General features: G+C 40.8%; 3 protein-coding genes across 3 annotated transcripts; 2 read left to right on the top strand and 1 right to left on the bottom strand.

Annotated features, from left to right (window-relative positions):
• The first annotated feature begins 2,483 nt into the window (after positions 1-2,483).
• Positions 2,484-4,032, top strand: fibina (fin bud initiation factor a). Its single transcript, XM_034204720.1, has one exon. It carries the CDS (start codon positions 2,563-2,565, stop codon positions 3,187-3,189), a length of 627 nt encoding a protein of 208 aa, XP_034060611.1. The 5' UTR covers positions 2,484-2,562; the 3' UTR covers positions 3,190-4,032.
• A 3,531-nt stretch (positions 4,033-7,563) lies between these two features.
• Positions 7,564-10,125, bottom strand: si:ch211-87j1.4 (transmembrane protein 178B). The gene is made up of 4 exons (XM_034204717.1): positions 9,299-10,125; positions 8,779-8,892; positions 8,543-8,680; positions 7,564-8,410 (listed from the first exon to the last, which is right to left on the bottom strand). Exons 1-4 carry the CDS (start codon positions 9,687-9,689, stop codon positions 8,163-8,165), a joined length of 891 nt encoding a protein of 296 aa, XP_034060608.1. The 5' UTR covers positions 9,690-10,125; the 3' UTR covers positions 7,564-8,162.
• A 1,033-nt stretch (positions 10,126-11,158) lies between these two features.
• On the top strand, positions 11,159-14,748 carry spi1a (Spi-1 proto-oncogene a). The gene is made up of 5 exons (XM_034204718.1): positions 11,159-11,370; positions 11,852-11,945; positions 12,018-12,202; positions 13,005-13,167; positions 13,717-14,748. Exons 1-5 carry the CDS (start codon positions 11,344-11,346, stop codon positions 14,025-14,027), a joined length of 780 nt encoding a protein of 259 aa, XP_034060609.1. The 5' UTR covers positions 11,159-11,343; the 3' UTR covers positions 14,028-14,748.
• Positions 14,749-16,892: the final 2,144 nt, after the last annotated feature.

Raw genomic sequence — 16,892 nt, 5'->3', positions numbered from 1 at the left:
GCCTTGAGAAATGTGTAATTTATATTAAATACATTTTAATTAGATTAATACTGAAGGAATCCTGACCATTAGAAGCTGACTGCAATGGTATAAACAACTCCCATGATGCTACACTACTTCCTGACGTCTCTTCTTTGTTATTGTTTTTGATTGAGCAACACCCCCCATGTCTGGTCTAAAGAAAAGGCCCACCTCCTCCAGTTGTTGACCTTTACCGCCACATAAACACCTGCTTCTGATTACCTCATCAGTTCCCTTTGTGGGTCTGCCCTTCAGCACATTACTCCTGACAGATTCTGCCTCGCAGCCATAGTGTTCCAGCTTTGTTGTCTTGCACTGCCTTTTTATTGTTGAGCCTTTGATCACAGCAAGTTGTTGGACTTCTTCCTGCACAATCTCTTGGTTTTGTAGCTGCTGACAGCTGACCTGTATCCTGCCTGTTGACAAGGTAAATCCTGCTTTCATCCCTCTACAGCTGTCTGAGGAGTCTGCTGCGCCTCTCAAGTCAGAACTGTTGGAGAGAATAAAACATACACAGCAACGGCTTGATATAAAATCGTACTAAATGTGATCACACATTTGATTCCCCATCCTATTTAGTTTCAGACTAGATCAGATGATTCATATACTTTTCCAGGAACTTTATCATCTTAATATTGTTGTGTGTAAAACACAGACACATCCCCCCTGCTGCTCAAAACACTTTATGTAACATGAATGGATGGATCAAACAGAGGAGCTTTATCCAGCTCGGTGTTTATAGCTTGCCATATGTTTCCAGTTTGTGCAAAACATGATGAGAGCCGTATCTGAGACCACCCTGTGCAATTACCCACTACAGGATGTGCAATAGAGGGTATCGCAGTGGGCTCTTATACTCTCTAAGACTGAGAATACAATGGAAATGCATCAATTCAGAGCCCCTCGCTCTTGAAATGTACTATATTTATTGTTAAAAGTAACCTTTTGGAAATGATATTCCCATGTACAGTATTAACGTCACCCTCTAGTATTTTATTGCATGTGGTTTTTTGGAATTACTTACGCGATTTAATGAAAAGCAAAACTGATCCATAATTTCCTTTTAAATTATTAATTTGTGTATGTATTCTATGACCATAGCACAAAGCTGATGGTAGAATAGATATACCATACATGTAACTTGTTGGCATCATTCCTGAATTATTAAATAAGAGATATTATTTATTTATCAATACAAGTGAGTGAGAATAAGGTAATAAATGCAAGACTTGGACTGACAGTGGATTGAATTCAGTCAGGCCTTGAATATTTAAAGTGTAAAATAAATGTCCTGGAAAAGGCTTTGGTCCGCGGCTGGGCTCTTGGGGGACAGTGACACATATTTAACAATGTATACTTGATTGCTCACTTAAGTCTGCTGTCCAAAGGGCATGGGAGAGGGAGCTTGGCAGCGACGGTCGGGAACTAGATTGGAAAATAATATGGTCCAACTGCACTACACCAATAAATGTCTTCCTAATGACGACTCATCTGTATCCCTCTCATTACATTACATTACATTGCATTTAGCTAATGCTTTTATCCAAAGTGACTTACAATAAGTGCGTTCGACCAACAAAATACAAACTTGAAGAAAACAGAATCATATAAGTACATCAGGTTTCATAGAGCAAAAACATTTCAAGTGCTACTCAACTGGCTTTAGGTAAGCCAGTCCTTTATTAGTATATAAGTGCTTTGTTAATAGTTCTATCGCTTGAATCAATGTGGACTGCAGCTGGCAGGGCTTACTGCAGCTAAAGAGACCTAACTGATCATTTGCTTTCTCCCCAGACTTCTGATGATTGAATGCTGGATGGCCTCCTATGAGTGTACAGTATCCCTTGAGTGCACAATGGCATTCAATAATGGAGCCTAAGCAGCCACTGTGCTGGCATTGCAGGGTCTTTTAGGGACCACCTTAAAGGGAAAGCTTTTCCCCCTCACACTCCTCCATGGCTAGGAGCCTAAAATCAGAGCTAAGTTAGTGGACTGTGGACATGTGGTTGTACTTCATTCAAGGATTTGTTTTTAAATATTTATTTAAAGTCTTCTGTTATTTGTATTTGCTTTGTAATTTATATTTTCCTTTTAATGCATCTTACCGCACTGTTGTTGTTGTTGTTGTTGTTTGAAAATACTTGTCTTTGCTGTAATGAAAAACTTTTTGAAGAGAACTTTGGTTTTATGCAGGTTTTATGTGAAAAAAGTATTCATGTCAACATTTGGTGATCTTGAAGATCGTGATTTCTTACGATTATGACGACAAGCTCTGGTTATATAACATTTGTTTTACGTGGTAATATAACTCAAGTAAATAGTTTAAACGTGTAAACTGAGATAGAATGTTCATTGGGACTTCCGCTGGAGAGTGTGTTTTGAGTAAGTAACCAGCGCCAGCAGGGGCCCTCCGGTCTTAAACAGGCGGTCTGCGCCTTTTAGTGACGGGGGACATTGTAACATGAGTCGGGATGAAAACTGTGCTCCGGATCCGGCAGCCAGTGCAGATGCTGTTCGCCAAAGACAGAGAGGAGGTGCATAATGGAACCCGTCCCGCTGCTGCTCGTCCTACTCTCATGTTTGCCGTGCGCCTCGGCAGTCTACACCGGGCCCCTCCAACCGGAGATCTCCAATGGCACCTTCCACCACTTCTTTGTCCCGGACGGAGATTACGAGGAGACGGTAGACCCGGAGAACTGCCAGATGCTGTTTAAATTCTCGGACGTTTATCCCTGTGGGGCCTCTGAAGAGAGGGACTCCGTGGTGAGGGACGACTTAATCATCTCCAAGCTGCAGGCGGAGGACACGGCGCGCCTGCTGGAGAGCATCGGCCGCACCGTGACGCACGACCTGGACGGAGAGGACAGCTACGGCAAGTTCCTCCAGAGAGAGATCTCTCAGATCGGCGAGGCTTTTTCAGACGTGGACAAGTCTCTGCTGGAGCTGGAGGTAAAGTTTAAAGAAAGTCAGGAAACAGAGTTGAGAGAGGAGCAGCAGCTGAACGTATATGTGATGAAGCAAGTGAGTGACATCCGGGGAGCTCTGAGGGAGACTACAGACATCTCCGTGGGGCTGAAAGATAAACACGAGCTGCTGTCTCTCATCATCCGCAGCCATGGCACCAGACTGAGCCGCCTGAAGACAGAATTTCTCAATGTTGGCTCATAGTGTGCGAATTGAAAGCTTAGTGTGTGTGTTTGTGAGGGAATGTGTGTGAGTGTTTGAGAAACAGACCCTCCAGTTCAACAAACAACTGGAAAGTTATGTGTGACTTATGAATAATATCTTGAATATCTCTGAACTTTGGTTACCCACTCCTTGAACATGTGACATTGAAGGAAGCTAACACAAACATGAAGGCATTCCTCTGAGTCAGGAGGGAAATGTGAACATCAATCTGCATGGAGCCCTCTGTGCCACCTCTCTGGAAGAGTTTTTTTTTTCTCCAGAAGAGTATAAAGACTTTCAAGTGTCAGCATCTAAATCTATAGCAATTGTTTTGTCTGAATGGTTTAAATGATGTTGTGTATATACAATATACAATTTATGTTTATTATTCATACAATCTTAATTTCCCCTTTTACTTTAAAAAATGTTACTCATACTTTACTTATTTGTCCTGAGACACAAACTATACTTTATTTTTTAAAACAATCTCCACCTTTTGAAGTTTGAGGTTTACATAAACAGTACAAAAAAAAAACGTTTGAAATCGGAACTTTTGATTTGTCTGTCACAAGTGTAGTTGACACTTAAAGTGGCAGACCCGACTGTCCAGTCGAGTGGCCTTGGTCTAAAGTCTGTCATTGCCTCCCATTTCCATCTGGAAGTCATCTACTGGAAAATAAAGTATGGTTGTCCAAGGCGGCCACTGTCGTCATTATCTATTCCTTTCTCTTTCATGGTCTATAAAGTGTGTGGTTTATATGAAATGTCTTTGTGTTGAAATTCTGAGTGGTTTTGGATTATGTCAATGTACTAAAAATATACTTATAAATGACGTGCAGCTTGTTTAAATCTCTTAAAAATTAAACTCTCTTGCTGTTCTGCTGTCGACATACAAATGATGTTCAGAGACATTGTTTATAGAAGGAAAGTTGTTTTAAAATCTTATAAAAGGCATTAACTCTATCCTGCAGGGTCACACAGACACATAAACCTACTCTCAGGATGTTTTCATTTGCATTGTCTTTAATTTAATATTTGAAATGCCTTTTGTAGAAATAAGTGTGGTTTCTGTTTTTAACTACCGTTTAAAACTCTTGTTCCTGTCAAAGTCTGTAACAACCACAGAGTAACTGCTATAAGCGTGCCCACTTTTACAGGTCGTGTCTGTGCAGATGTGAGCGCAACTGGGTGTGATTTCCTCTGTCTGGTTTTCCTCACAGCCCAGCTTCCCCTTGGGGACCCTTTTTTAAAAACATTTCTCTGTAGCTCAGCACAGTGTTGGCCAACCCTGTCAAAAAACCCAGAGAGAAACCCAATATGGCTCCTAATTTCCAGAGGTACTGCACAGGGCTCACAATATTTGATTGAATGATTGAAAGTTAGATATTTCCACTGAGTAAGGAAAAGGTAGAGCGTCTCACTAAACCCACACATGCTACTTAATTTGTCTTTTTTGGCTAAACAGTTAATTCCACCTATACAAAAATGTTTCCATTGATTTGTTTAAAGCCCCTTATGCTGAGATGGAGGAAGGTCTGAGCCTCAAGGACACTGTTAGAAGAATTAATTCTCCTCGCTGAAATATTCTAAGAACAAACAAAGAAAGGTCAGGAATGCAGAGCGGGGATGACCTGAGAGCACTGATCCCTCTCTGTGCAGAAAATGAAGCCCCAAAACCACAGGCCTCTACTGTGTTATTATTAGAAAGATGAGAGCTATTTGAGAGCTGCTACTAGTCCCACCATTATTATCCCTGCAATGAATACTACCGGATAATACTACTAATAGTGTAACCATCTGTCAGCTACATCTGACACTAAATGTTTTACAGTATGCAGGAGTCCTTGTTGAAAAAAAAAACTCACACTTGAATTACAATAGAATGATTTTGACAACATAATTCCAAATTAAAAGGAAATTGTTTCCACCTTTAATCTGATATCTAATCAGATTTGAGGGTAAATGTATACATTTGAAGCAATCAGCCCCTCAGTGTGTGCTAAATTGACCAAGAAAGATGAGTTCATTGCTGCAAAATCTGTTGTTCTTCCTGCATCCAGCAGCATCATTTGACCTGACAATGATACAATTGTTGTTAGTAGAGTTTACATTACATTACATTACATTGCATTTAGCTGACGCTTTTATCCAAAGCGACTTACAATAAGTACATTCGACCAGGAAGACACAACCTTGAAGAAAACAGAATCATATAAGTACATCAGGTTTCATAGAGCCAAACATTTCAAGTGCTACTCAACTGGCTTTAGATAAGCCAGTCCTTTATTAGTATATAAGTGCTTTGTTAATAGTTCTATCGCTCGAAGTGGAGTCGAAAGAGATGAGTTTTCAGTTTGCGCCGGAAGATGTGCAAGCTATCTGCTGTCCTGATGTCAATGGGGAGCTCATTCCACCATCCTGGAGCCAGGACAGCAAACCCACGTGTTTTCGCCGATGGGAACTTGGGTCCCCCTCGCAGCGAGGGCGCAGCGAGGGCGCAGCGAGGGCGCAGCGAGTCGTTTGGCTAATGCAGAGCGTAGTGCACGCGCTGGGGTGTACGGTTTAACCATGTCCTGGATGTACGAAGGGCCAGATCCATTCGCAGTTTACTCTCCGCCTCTGAGCAACCAGAGCCTGGGATCTCGATGGCACTCAAAAACAAAACTTCATCGTGTTGAAAACTACTCATTTTGCAAAAATAACACCCCAGACAATGTTGTGGACATTTGACAGCGTTCACATTGGCTCAGATTCTCAGCCATATTTGTTTGCGCCAGACTGTATGGCTGAAGAAGTCAGAGAGAGGCTGAGGCTGAGGCAAGAGGATTAGCCGAGCCTTCAGGCAATGCTTTCTGGTACATGTAAGAGAACTCATCTTTCTCAGTCAACACACACTAAGGATTATAATGCTTAAATTGGCTGTATTTACCATTAGCCCTGTTTGGACATCCACATAGATGGCGGATACATTTCCCTTTAAGGTTAACTTTCTGGCTTGTTCCGGAGGATTTTGACCTTATCTCATGGTCCTCATCAACCTGGTTACTAAGCTTTTTTTCCCGGAGCTTTCAAAAACTCCCACTGGGCAAAAAACATTCTCTGATGAAGACCATTAAATGTGGTTAAAAGCTTTAGAAATGGTTTAGGAGTGGATCTTGAGTTAAGACAAGTCATTTTAAACTGCTTTAACTAAAATCTGGATAAAGTATACCCCCTTTTACCAAAAGTAAAAGTGTGATTTATACCCATCTTAAAATAATGTTATTTGGTTATATTTATCCATGTGTTCATCACATTAACGTTGCAGCCGGTACAGGTGGAGCTTATCATAACTTTAAATACTTTTGGTGACAATAAATGATATGATATTGTCATAAACTATGACAATATAATATAATTTACGATTTATATATATTATTATTATATATATTTTATATTGAAGTGAAGTAACTTGTAACTTATACTATCAGTTGAATGTAGTAGGGTTAAAGGTCAAATTGAACCTCCAAAATGTAGTGGACTAGAAGTACAAAGTAACTCAAAATGGTAGTTAAGTAAAACACTTGGTGTAAATGCACTTGGTTGCTTTCCAGCACTGCTCAGCCAGCCATATGTACTCAGACATGCACTCATGCTCACTTTTGAAGCACTGGCCATTTAAACACATCACAGTTCAGGGTAATTATTTCCACGACATGTTTCTGCCAGCAGTAGTCACTGTGCAGAGTGAACTGTGACATATGACTGAGCTCATGAAATGTAATGCACTCTTTAAATAGCCAGGACTTTGTGTATAAGTAAGAGGGCCTTAAATTACTTTTTAATACAGTGGGCACATCCAGGAGGTGCAGGTGTTCTGTGTCACTGTTACCAGACAGAGTTCAGAGCAATGCAGCAATGTAACACTGCAAAAGGACCTCTTCTTTAGTATAGGTTTAAGATGTATATGTTATTCCAAATTAAATTCTTACTTTTAAAACATATAAAATAATGTATAATACTTACAAAAACAATGTCCAGTGGCCACTATGGTTTAATCCAACGACAGGGATGTCCTTCTAGGCTGCAGCGGAACATTATAAATCTGTAAAGATAACAAAATGGGATATTAGCAACGCAATAGTGAAAAGGAGTTACTAAGTTTGGAGGTTTTGTAAGTTTGGGTTGCTTACATTTGCACATTGAAGTGTTCAGAAGTGGTTATACAAAATAGACTCCTTGTAAAACTAACAGAAACAGCTGCTGTTGATGCTTTGACTCCATTAGCAAGCCTCTCTGCTGACATACCAGTGGACTCATGTCATAATGCAAGAGAAAAGATGACCTCAAATACGTTTATATGGCGTCTGTTCAGTGTTACACAGCAAGAAAGAATTATTTTGCAAGGCTGTTTTATTTTTCAAAAATATTTTGATGGGAGTAAGACCTCAAGAACAACAACACATTTTCCTCAAACACAGTTTGGTCTTAATGTTCATATTTACCTTGAATAAACACAAATGCATCTGCATACAATTCAAAAAGTACATGTACATAATTGTTTTAAATGGGTAAATAATGATACACTGTTGCCCTTTCAAATGTGACGTTACACATCCATATTTTGATACAGATTTCAAAGTTGTGCTATTGATTGTCTGCCAGTGTTTATTTTTCTCTTTTTTTCTTCTCCCACTGGCAGACTTTACAGGAGGACATTTTGTATAACTATTTTCCTCTTGAAGAGCAAGCAATTAACACTGAAGAGTTCATTCGTAAAGAGAGGACAGAGGGAAAGCACCAGAGGAACTGAAATCATCTTCAGCCAAATGTCTCCTCTTTTTATTTTCATGTGAGCGAGAGGCCTGTGCTTTCTCTGTGCCAAGCTGTGTGAAGGCTTTCCTGCTCTGAGTCCCTGTGTGTAACTGTCTGTGGAGCAGGGCACGTCACGGCTTCAGGATGAGACAGGTGTCTGTTAGACGTGCATCGGCCTGTCACACACATCCGTTCTCTGGCCTGGGCTTGTGCACCACTGAGGTGTGTGGAGGGTAGAGGGAAGGAGCGAGCGTGCACAGGAAGCCAGCCAGCAGCGTCAGGCCCAGTCCGCCCCAGGCACAAAACATGGACCAGCCATAACCGTGACTGATGTCCTCTGGTATTCCAAACATGTAGCGAGGATAGCGGGACAGTTCAAAGTTGATGCCAGCCACACATGTGCAGAGGGAGATAATGCAGCATGTCCCTGCCAGAGAGGAGAAGGAATACAAAGTCAGACAACCCATTTGAATTCCTCTGATGCACCACCCTCTCTTTCACAAAGACTTCACTGCCCCTCTGTGGTGATGCAGGGTAGTGCTCTCTCTTCATACCTTACCTCCCATGAGGAAGAGGAGTCCGGCCACATACTGCATCAGATCATGCTCCTTGCAGCAGCCCAGCACGCCTATGACCCATCCAAACAGGATGATGGATATGGCCATGCCTATGAAACTGGCAGTCATCCTCTGGAGGTCTGCAAAGAGAAGCGACAGGGTTTGTTGGTGACAAGTGTCTGTTGGCACCAACAAACATCAAATTCATCATAGAAAAAACGCATAATGAGCAACTCACGGAGCGCGTGCCACTCATCCTGCCTTATTGTCTTAGTCAGATTGATTGGCAGGTTTTTGGGCAGCGTTGAAGATGAGTAGTAGTATTTTATTCGTGTGCAGCGTGGAACCAATCCTGTGGATGTAAACAACACAAAGAGGATGTCACATAAGCACTGAGATCAGATGAAGAGGATATCACAAGGCTCTCTGCTGCCACCCCCTTCCCTAAAAAAAATAAAAACACACACAACCCCCTTCTACCACCACCCACCCATCCACCCACACAGCATTGTGGAGTAGCTTATTGTACTCATCTCTCGGGTTCTGTTACCACAGCTTGCCCATTTCGTGCTGGAAACAACACGGAACGTCGACCTGTACTGTAATACTGCGTAGGCCTCGAGGGTCTGTGCGCAGCATCAGCACCTTGGATAGCGCATTCGTGCACAAAGTGTTCACTGACAGCGCCTCGCACACAACAACACAGATGTGCAGAACAAACACAATTCAGCAGAAAATATGCCCATTAGAAGCCAAACCTTTAAAGATAAAATCCTCTATCTCCAAGTCAAATCCGCCTCGGTGGCACTTTCTCCACAGCCCGGTGATGGTGGAGTTGAACTGCCGACTGCAGAGGGACTCCATGGCCGGGGCAGGAGGCAAGAAGTGCCGCTTAGCCCGCAGCAGCGTCTCGCCGCTCCTCCACTCCACATTTCTCTCTTTTGGCAACATGCGAAGTGGAAGGTTGTTGTTGGAGATGTAAATGTAGCCGGGGTCGTTTCTTTTGTTTGAGTAATTCTTGCAGCGCTCCCGGTGCCTCCTCGCATCAGTCTCGTACCAGTTGTCCGTGCTGATCGCCACTGCTATCAGTCCCAACGCGCAAAATGCCAAAAAGAGACCTGCCACGGTTAAAGTCCTCATAGCAGCCATGTTCCATCCGTATCTCGCCTCGGTACCGTGATAGATCCACGGGACAACAGGGCTCCGCTCCTGGCTGCTGCTGCTGCTGCTGCTGTCACTATACTAGTTGAGGTGGGGAGCAATTTCAGCAATACATGGAAATCTGAAATTCCGATGAATCCCTGAAGCCATCATTCCTCAAATGTGTCAACTGATGACGAAATAAGCCATTCCGATGCGGGGGATAAATAAATATGGGCCTCGATGAGCTATTTTGGTTGTCTCCTCTCTGCCTCTGAACTCAGTCTAGCCTAGATACTGGTCAGTCCAATATTTCCTTCCAGTAGATGGAGCCAGAGCAAATGTTTGAAAGCACAAAAAGCCCCAGAGCTGCACTTACAGTGGAGCATGACAGGATGGCTGAAGTTTGACACAGTCACTACAGGAAGTACCCACCCTCAGCTCAAGCTTCATATGTTGTATCAACTCGGCTGCTGTTGTCTAAAATGTTCAGTTAGAAACACTTGAAGACAGTCCTAATTAAACCAAACACTGGGCCTCATTGTCCTCTGTCTGGTAAACAGGAAACAGTTTCATTACATCCAGCAGATTGCCTCTGGTAGCTTTCCATCCCAACAAGGCAAAACATATCAAACAATAGAATATAATTTTCATCATTGTTTGATTTGACATAAAGTATCATTTATTTGTAAAGCCTTAAAAAGTAGTCGTCTAGTATCTACCATTAAATTCAATCATAAATTATTACTTTTAAGATCATAATGTCTAACATAGCAGGAATATTACAACACAAAGAAAGGACACAGTGGCTCCGGACATTTCAGTCATGTTTCACTGGTTTCATTCTCATGGTCAATACTTCCTCAATTTAAACCATAATGCCAAACTAAAAGAGGAACAAGCTCGAATCCAAACTTTATTTTTGGTTTCAGCTCCTATGTACAGTAGCTCTCATGTGCTATGAGTAAACTTGGCAGGGATTTAGTTGTGATTAATATTAAGAAAAAAAGCAAATCATATTTTCCTGTACCGCAAGTGTAAGAAAGCCTGATTTGTGTTAAATTAAATAACAATTTAAATGTCTTAAGGTTTTTCTAAGGTCACATCACTGCATCCTGACAAAGGGGGAAGTTGAGGCATACAGGGCACACCATTGAGTATGTGTGATAACAAGAAACGTCTATTTTAACAGCGTGACTGTTTACACAATCATTTTTGGATAGTTTATAAATGCCTATAGTTTTTTTGTACAGTTAAGTGAAAACATAATGTTTAAACTACACACAATACCTGCTGCTATAACCATTTCTCTGCAATAACAAAGTGTTTAAATAATTGAAGATCAACTGTAACCGCCTATAATCTACTCTCAAAAAAGAGGAATCATTGTGAGCCCTTGCACAAATACCTCTTTTATAATGCAGGAAATGCATGTACGTATGATTGGCTAGATGACATTCGGCCATCAGGAACTATCTGATCATATGAATTAGACAATTGGTTGATATGAACGCAGACTGTGTAGGGTCCAGCTTGTTTCTCACTTTCAGTTCCCTTTTGTCTGGTGAAGCCATCGACGTCGCGTGTTTCGGTGAAGCAATAGGAAAAAGTTAACGTTCATTACAAACTTTAAGAACTAAGACTCTCATGCTGTCTTGTTTACATGATGGAGGGATATGTCATATCATCTGTAAGTGCTGCTGCTTCATTGTTAATTGGCTTGTCTTTGATCATAGTTTGTGACCTTTAGGATATTTTTCCATTTGTTCTACTGTTTTTGGGTTAACATGGCTAGTAATCAAGTAATTCAAGTGACCAAAGTGTGGCATTGAATTTAGTTGATTGATTAACATGAAGGCTTTGTGTGTGAGTTTTGTTTGTGTTTAATGCGGACGTATATTATTTTTGCTGTGAAAATTATAATTGTTGCTGCGAAATTATCTCCTAACAGTACTTGCCCTCATGTGGACTTATATATTTCCCTTGGGGACCTCTGTTCGGTTTCTTTATTCTATTACTGTTTTCGTCTTTATGTTGAGATTAATAACGATCAAGCCATGTAAATTCTAGTGCATCAGCTAATTTAAATATTTCCTCTTAATTTTGCCAGTACAAAGAGACTCAAACATTTACTTTGTCTGTGACAAAATCAACTTTTTCTCCAATACAAGGTGTCAGAGGGAATCATTCCAAATGAACCAGAGAGTTATCGCCCCCCTACAGAGCTGTACCCCTACCTCACTAATGTGGGGGAGATATATGAAGGTGAGACGATTGGTTTCAACAGTAGCAAAAATCATCACACTACTGAGTGCCTTACCTTCAGTCACTTTTCAGATCACAGATGGACTTTCCACACGGAGCGTGTCCACCCGACAGACTTTGAGAATTCTCCGGTGAATCACCTCATAGAGCTTCAGTCCGTGTCTCCTCAGCAGCTGGTGCAGCCGTACCGCTTCAGCAGCGAGTCGCTGCCCCTTCACCTGGAGCCGCCACTCATTCCTCTCTCTGTGTCACCACAGGTGAGTTCATGTGTAGAAATGAGAGAGGAAACTACTGTGAAAAGACTTCATCTTTACATATGTGACTTTTGAAATGATAAGAAGAGTTAAAGAATGTATTCAATGTAATCTTATTATAAACAGTAGCATTCATTTTTGCACAGAGGTAGCAATATGTCTGTCAAGTGTTCAAATGAAGCCACTGATTATTCATTCAGTCCATAACATGTCAGAACAATTTGGAAAATGTCTAGGATTATTTTTCAAAAAGCCCAAGTTGACTCATTCAAACTGCTGGATGTATCCAGCCAACTTTCTAAACCACAATATATACGTTGACTAGGATAAAAGACACAGAGAAATCAGCAAGCATGCAGAAATAAAATCTTTGTTTCACAGACAAAAAAAACACTTTTGCTGATACTTTACATAAAAGTGTGAAAATATATGCTCCAGAATGAATTACTAGGTAACTCAGAGAGGGTTCTTTGGACGGAATCTATTGCGCAACCATAACAACAAAATATATTTTAGGAAAAACTCTTGAATAAATCGACATGGATTTAGATAATACATAAAAGCACTTTTATCTTTCCAAATGCAGTGCATGATTTGGACAGTCTGGAATATTTTCGCTTAAATGTCGTCTACATCACATGGTCTTACAGAGCATTGAATTCTATTTTGGCAGACTTACTTCCTCTTTTAGTACAATGGGGTAAAATGTCAGACGTTGGGCGATTGCAAAACAAAATAAATGTGCAGCTCTATCACTCCTCTGTGTAAACTTCAAACTATGACATGCTTTACATTTCTCCCAAAGATCCCATATTACACCCCATCCATGTGCTACCAGTACCAGGCATCTGCCTCTCCTGGACGTTACTACTCAGAAGAGGAACAGAGAGGAGTCAGCCCTCCGTTCGAAGTATCAGAAGGAGAGGATGAACAAGAAGAACACAAACACTCCTTCAGGAGGGACACTAGTGAGTATTTCCAAGGCTTATTGTTATGGAATATTTTCCAAGGCCCATAACTTTGACCCAGTGTATCAGTTCAAACTGTCCTGACTGAGCACAGGCACCTGTAACCTTGGGCTGCTGTGCTCTCAGTGTTTTGTCTCCCTGTTCCTGCCTGTTGGCGTCAGCTGATAGAGGTGTTATCATTCTATCTTGTTATGCAGCATGTTGATGATGCTCTCTGAACTAGCTAAATACATGGGTCTGGGGTAGAGTTCTTCAGAATTGACGTGGCAACTCTACCGTGAAGTCAGAACCTCTGACTCTTGGACTTGTGATGTGAATCCTCCGGCCGTTAACTCCAAATAAACCATCATGTGTTTGACATCAAAGCTACTGCTCCTACCGTGTCTCCTTCCTGAGTCGGTGACTCCCACTGCATAGCTACACAGAAGTTTCCTCTACACTTATGACATCAAGTCCTAATGTCCTGAAATCACACTACACATAAAACCTGGGGAATCTGATGACTGCCGGACAAAATTGTGTAAATAACTTTTATATTTCCCAACACAGGCAACAAGAAGAAAATCCGCTTGTACCAGTTCCTCCTGGACCTGCTAAGAAAAGGTGACCTGAGTGACAGTATCTGGTGGGTAGACCAGGACAAGGGCATCTTTCAGTTCTCCACAAAACACAAAGAAGTCCTGGCCAGCCACTGGGGTACTCAGAAAGGAAATCGCAAAAAAATGACCTATCAAAAAATGGCTCGAGCTCTGAGGAACTATGGTAAATCTGGAGAGATTAAGAAAGTAAAGAAGAAGCTAACCTACCAGTTCAGTGAGGATGTGTTGAGGAACCTCTATGTACGTCAGTATCCTCACTGATCAGGGAACAAAAGCTGTCTGTCATCGCGATGAAATCTCTGAACTAGCCATGATTGCTTTTTGTTTTCAAATTTCACTTTGTTTTACTGCCAAGTTTTCTTGCCTATTTATTTTGGATGTTAGTGTATATCCTCTTGGGCAAAGCTTTTTAAGACTGTGGACCTGTGGACAATCAGAGGAAGTTTGAAAAATAGGCCCTCTTAGTTTACTTGGATTTGCTCGATTCCTGGAGGTTAATGGGAGCATTAATATGTTATTTGATCCAATAGAGACTCAACCATTCAGCCAAGACCGCATTATATTGTTGTTTGACATAACAACAGACTAGATCAAATATGTAAAAAAAAGTTTGCCTTAAACTACCCCCAAAATACTGTATCTTTACTATCTCTTTAACCATATTATATACATTTAGGCTATTCTATGAGATCTTGTTTTGCTATATGCAATGTAATATTTGTTCACTTCTACTCACTAAGTCTGACCTCAAACAGTTTGAAGCCCCACTGGAAGCCCTTCTCAAACTTTACAAAAAACCTCTGCTCCACAGCATTCACCTCCATAAACGTCCATATTACAGACTCAGAGTTGGGCCGTGTAAATTATTCTGTTAAAAGATAATTCAACTTTATGGACAGCTAAAAGAAACACAAATATTACAAATGTTTTATAAGATATTTTGTTATAAATGTGTGTAAATAAATACTATGTTCTATTCTTATTCTGTCAAATTACTCAACTGAATGGTTAAAACCGTGGGTCAAACCAGCACACGTCCTATGTGTTTATGTTTTAGAGTTGCAACAGTTGTGTCACTTATCAATTAGTCCATTGATAGAAATATAATCTACAATAATCAAATTAGTTGTTCAAGTAATTTTTCATGCAAAAGAAAGATTTAGCCTGATAGGAAACATGGGTACAAATTAATATCTTGTTGTTTTTAAGTCTTGTCTGATTCGTCTGTACATTGCTGTTTTAGTCTGTGTTCTTCTAATTAGTGTCTAGTGTGCCATATTGAGCCGTTTTGAGCGACGTGGGTCAAGCCCCGATGTAGCCCCTCTCTCTCACTGTCTAAGGCCCATTCCCAAACCGCCCCCTACACCCTACCCCTCAGTTTGCGCGTTCACGCGGAGGGTCTGCCATATTGAGGGATGTTCCAAACCAACGAGTGTGGAGCGGGGTGGAGTGGGCTATCGAGCCCTCAAACAGCGAGTCTGCAGCGGCTGACTTGAGACCGGTCTCTACCTGACCAGTCTCAACGCTGTGTGTGTCCGTCAGGAAACAAGCTGTTAACAAGTAGTTCCAGCAAACATCCACTGATAAACTGCGATGTTAACAACCTCATGATAACCTCATATGTTTTTAATTTAGGATCATACCTGTGTTTAGTCTAGAAAAAGGTAAATGCGTGCATTTTATTATAAAGTTGTGTATATTTACAGACTGTTGCAAAAACTAAGAAGCTTATAAACATCAGGTTTAAAACTAAAAGAGCTTTGAAACACAATGAAAGATGTTTGGAGTTTTATTTGAGTTATTAATTTAAACTTTTTTTCTAAGAGATGCTGATTTGAAACCGTTGTTACATACAGTTACGGCATTTCCTGTTTCTGCCGGAGAGAGGGGAGGCCGTCCCAAAGCTTGCTGCTGTATTTACTCCCTCCATCTGACAGGAGGGAGCCTCGTTGAGCTGCGAGTGTGGCTACAGACGGAGTTCACTCCGTCACGGAGGGGTATGGTCGAGGGAGTGGTTTGGGATTGGGCCTCCGTCTCGGAGGGGTAGGGTCGAGGAAGTGGTTTGGGATTGGGCCTATGTCAGGGGTCTGCAACCTTTTTGACCAAAAGAGCCATTTTTCCCCCTTTTCCAACAATTTGTTTTAGCTGGAGCCGCAAAACATATTTGATAGCTTATAAAGTTGTATTTATTGTTATATCATAGACAAAAACTACAGTTTTTTCACATTTATTATTTATTATATTATAAAATTGAGTACAAATAACCATTATAAGGAGAATACCAAAATGATACACATACCTACTTTAAAATAAATTAAATACAGCACTTGGGGAGTCCTCTGCACATTTGAAGGAAAAAAAACCCTATTAAAATCGACCCACTTTGAAATAAATAAAACATATAGCTGCACCCTAAAAAGAGTTTACTGATTGAATTGTTTTGAATCTGTTGGGACTTAAAGGTGGGGTAGGTAAGTTTGAGAAACCGGCTCGAGATACACTTTTTGTTATATTCCATGGAATTAAATAAATAAATACATTTAATTTATATAGCGCTTCTCATCTGCCAAGACAAATCTCGAAGTGCTTCACAACAAGGGATATTGATACACTTTGAGAGATTAAACAAATAATTGTAATAATAATAAGAAATAAAAAAATAAAAAATAAAATAGAGTACATCATCATCATCATCATCTTTTATTTAAAGAGACTCTTGGTCCATTATTACAAAAACATACAACACTCAAATATAAATTAAAAGTACAAAAGTACAAAAGTAAAAGTCGGAGATAGCGATAAAAATGGCAATACTCCAGGTGTACCATGCTCAAAGTTTATTGGAATGCTCTTAACATCCCGATAGCAATGAATATCTTAAGTGCTTTGACAAAAAATCCATACAAAAATGTCACCTGTGGAAGCCAGAGTAGGCTACTGTAAAAAGCACGACCAATCATTTTAGCCGGCCCGGCTAAAATAACTGGATGGCCTACCTGCCTGTCAGCCTTCCATCTGTGTGCACACATTGGTCATGTGCGCGTTCATGTGTGTTGGAGGAGGGGCTCTGTAAGGAAGTGGCAGATTTTTTCCGGTTGTGCATTTTCAAATCCTAGCACACTCGAG

This window comes from Gymnodraco acuticeps, unplaced genomic scaffold (genome assembly GCF_902827175.1).
Source record: "Gymnodraco acuticeps unplaced genomic scaffold, fGymAcu1.1, whole genome shotgun sequence".
NCBI lineage: Eukaryota > Metazoa > Chordata > Actinopteri > Perciformes > Bathydraconidae > Gymnodraco > Gymnodraco acuticeps.
This window is presented reverse-complemented; position numbering and strand designations above follow the sequence as displayed.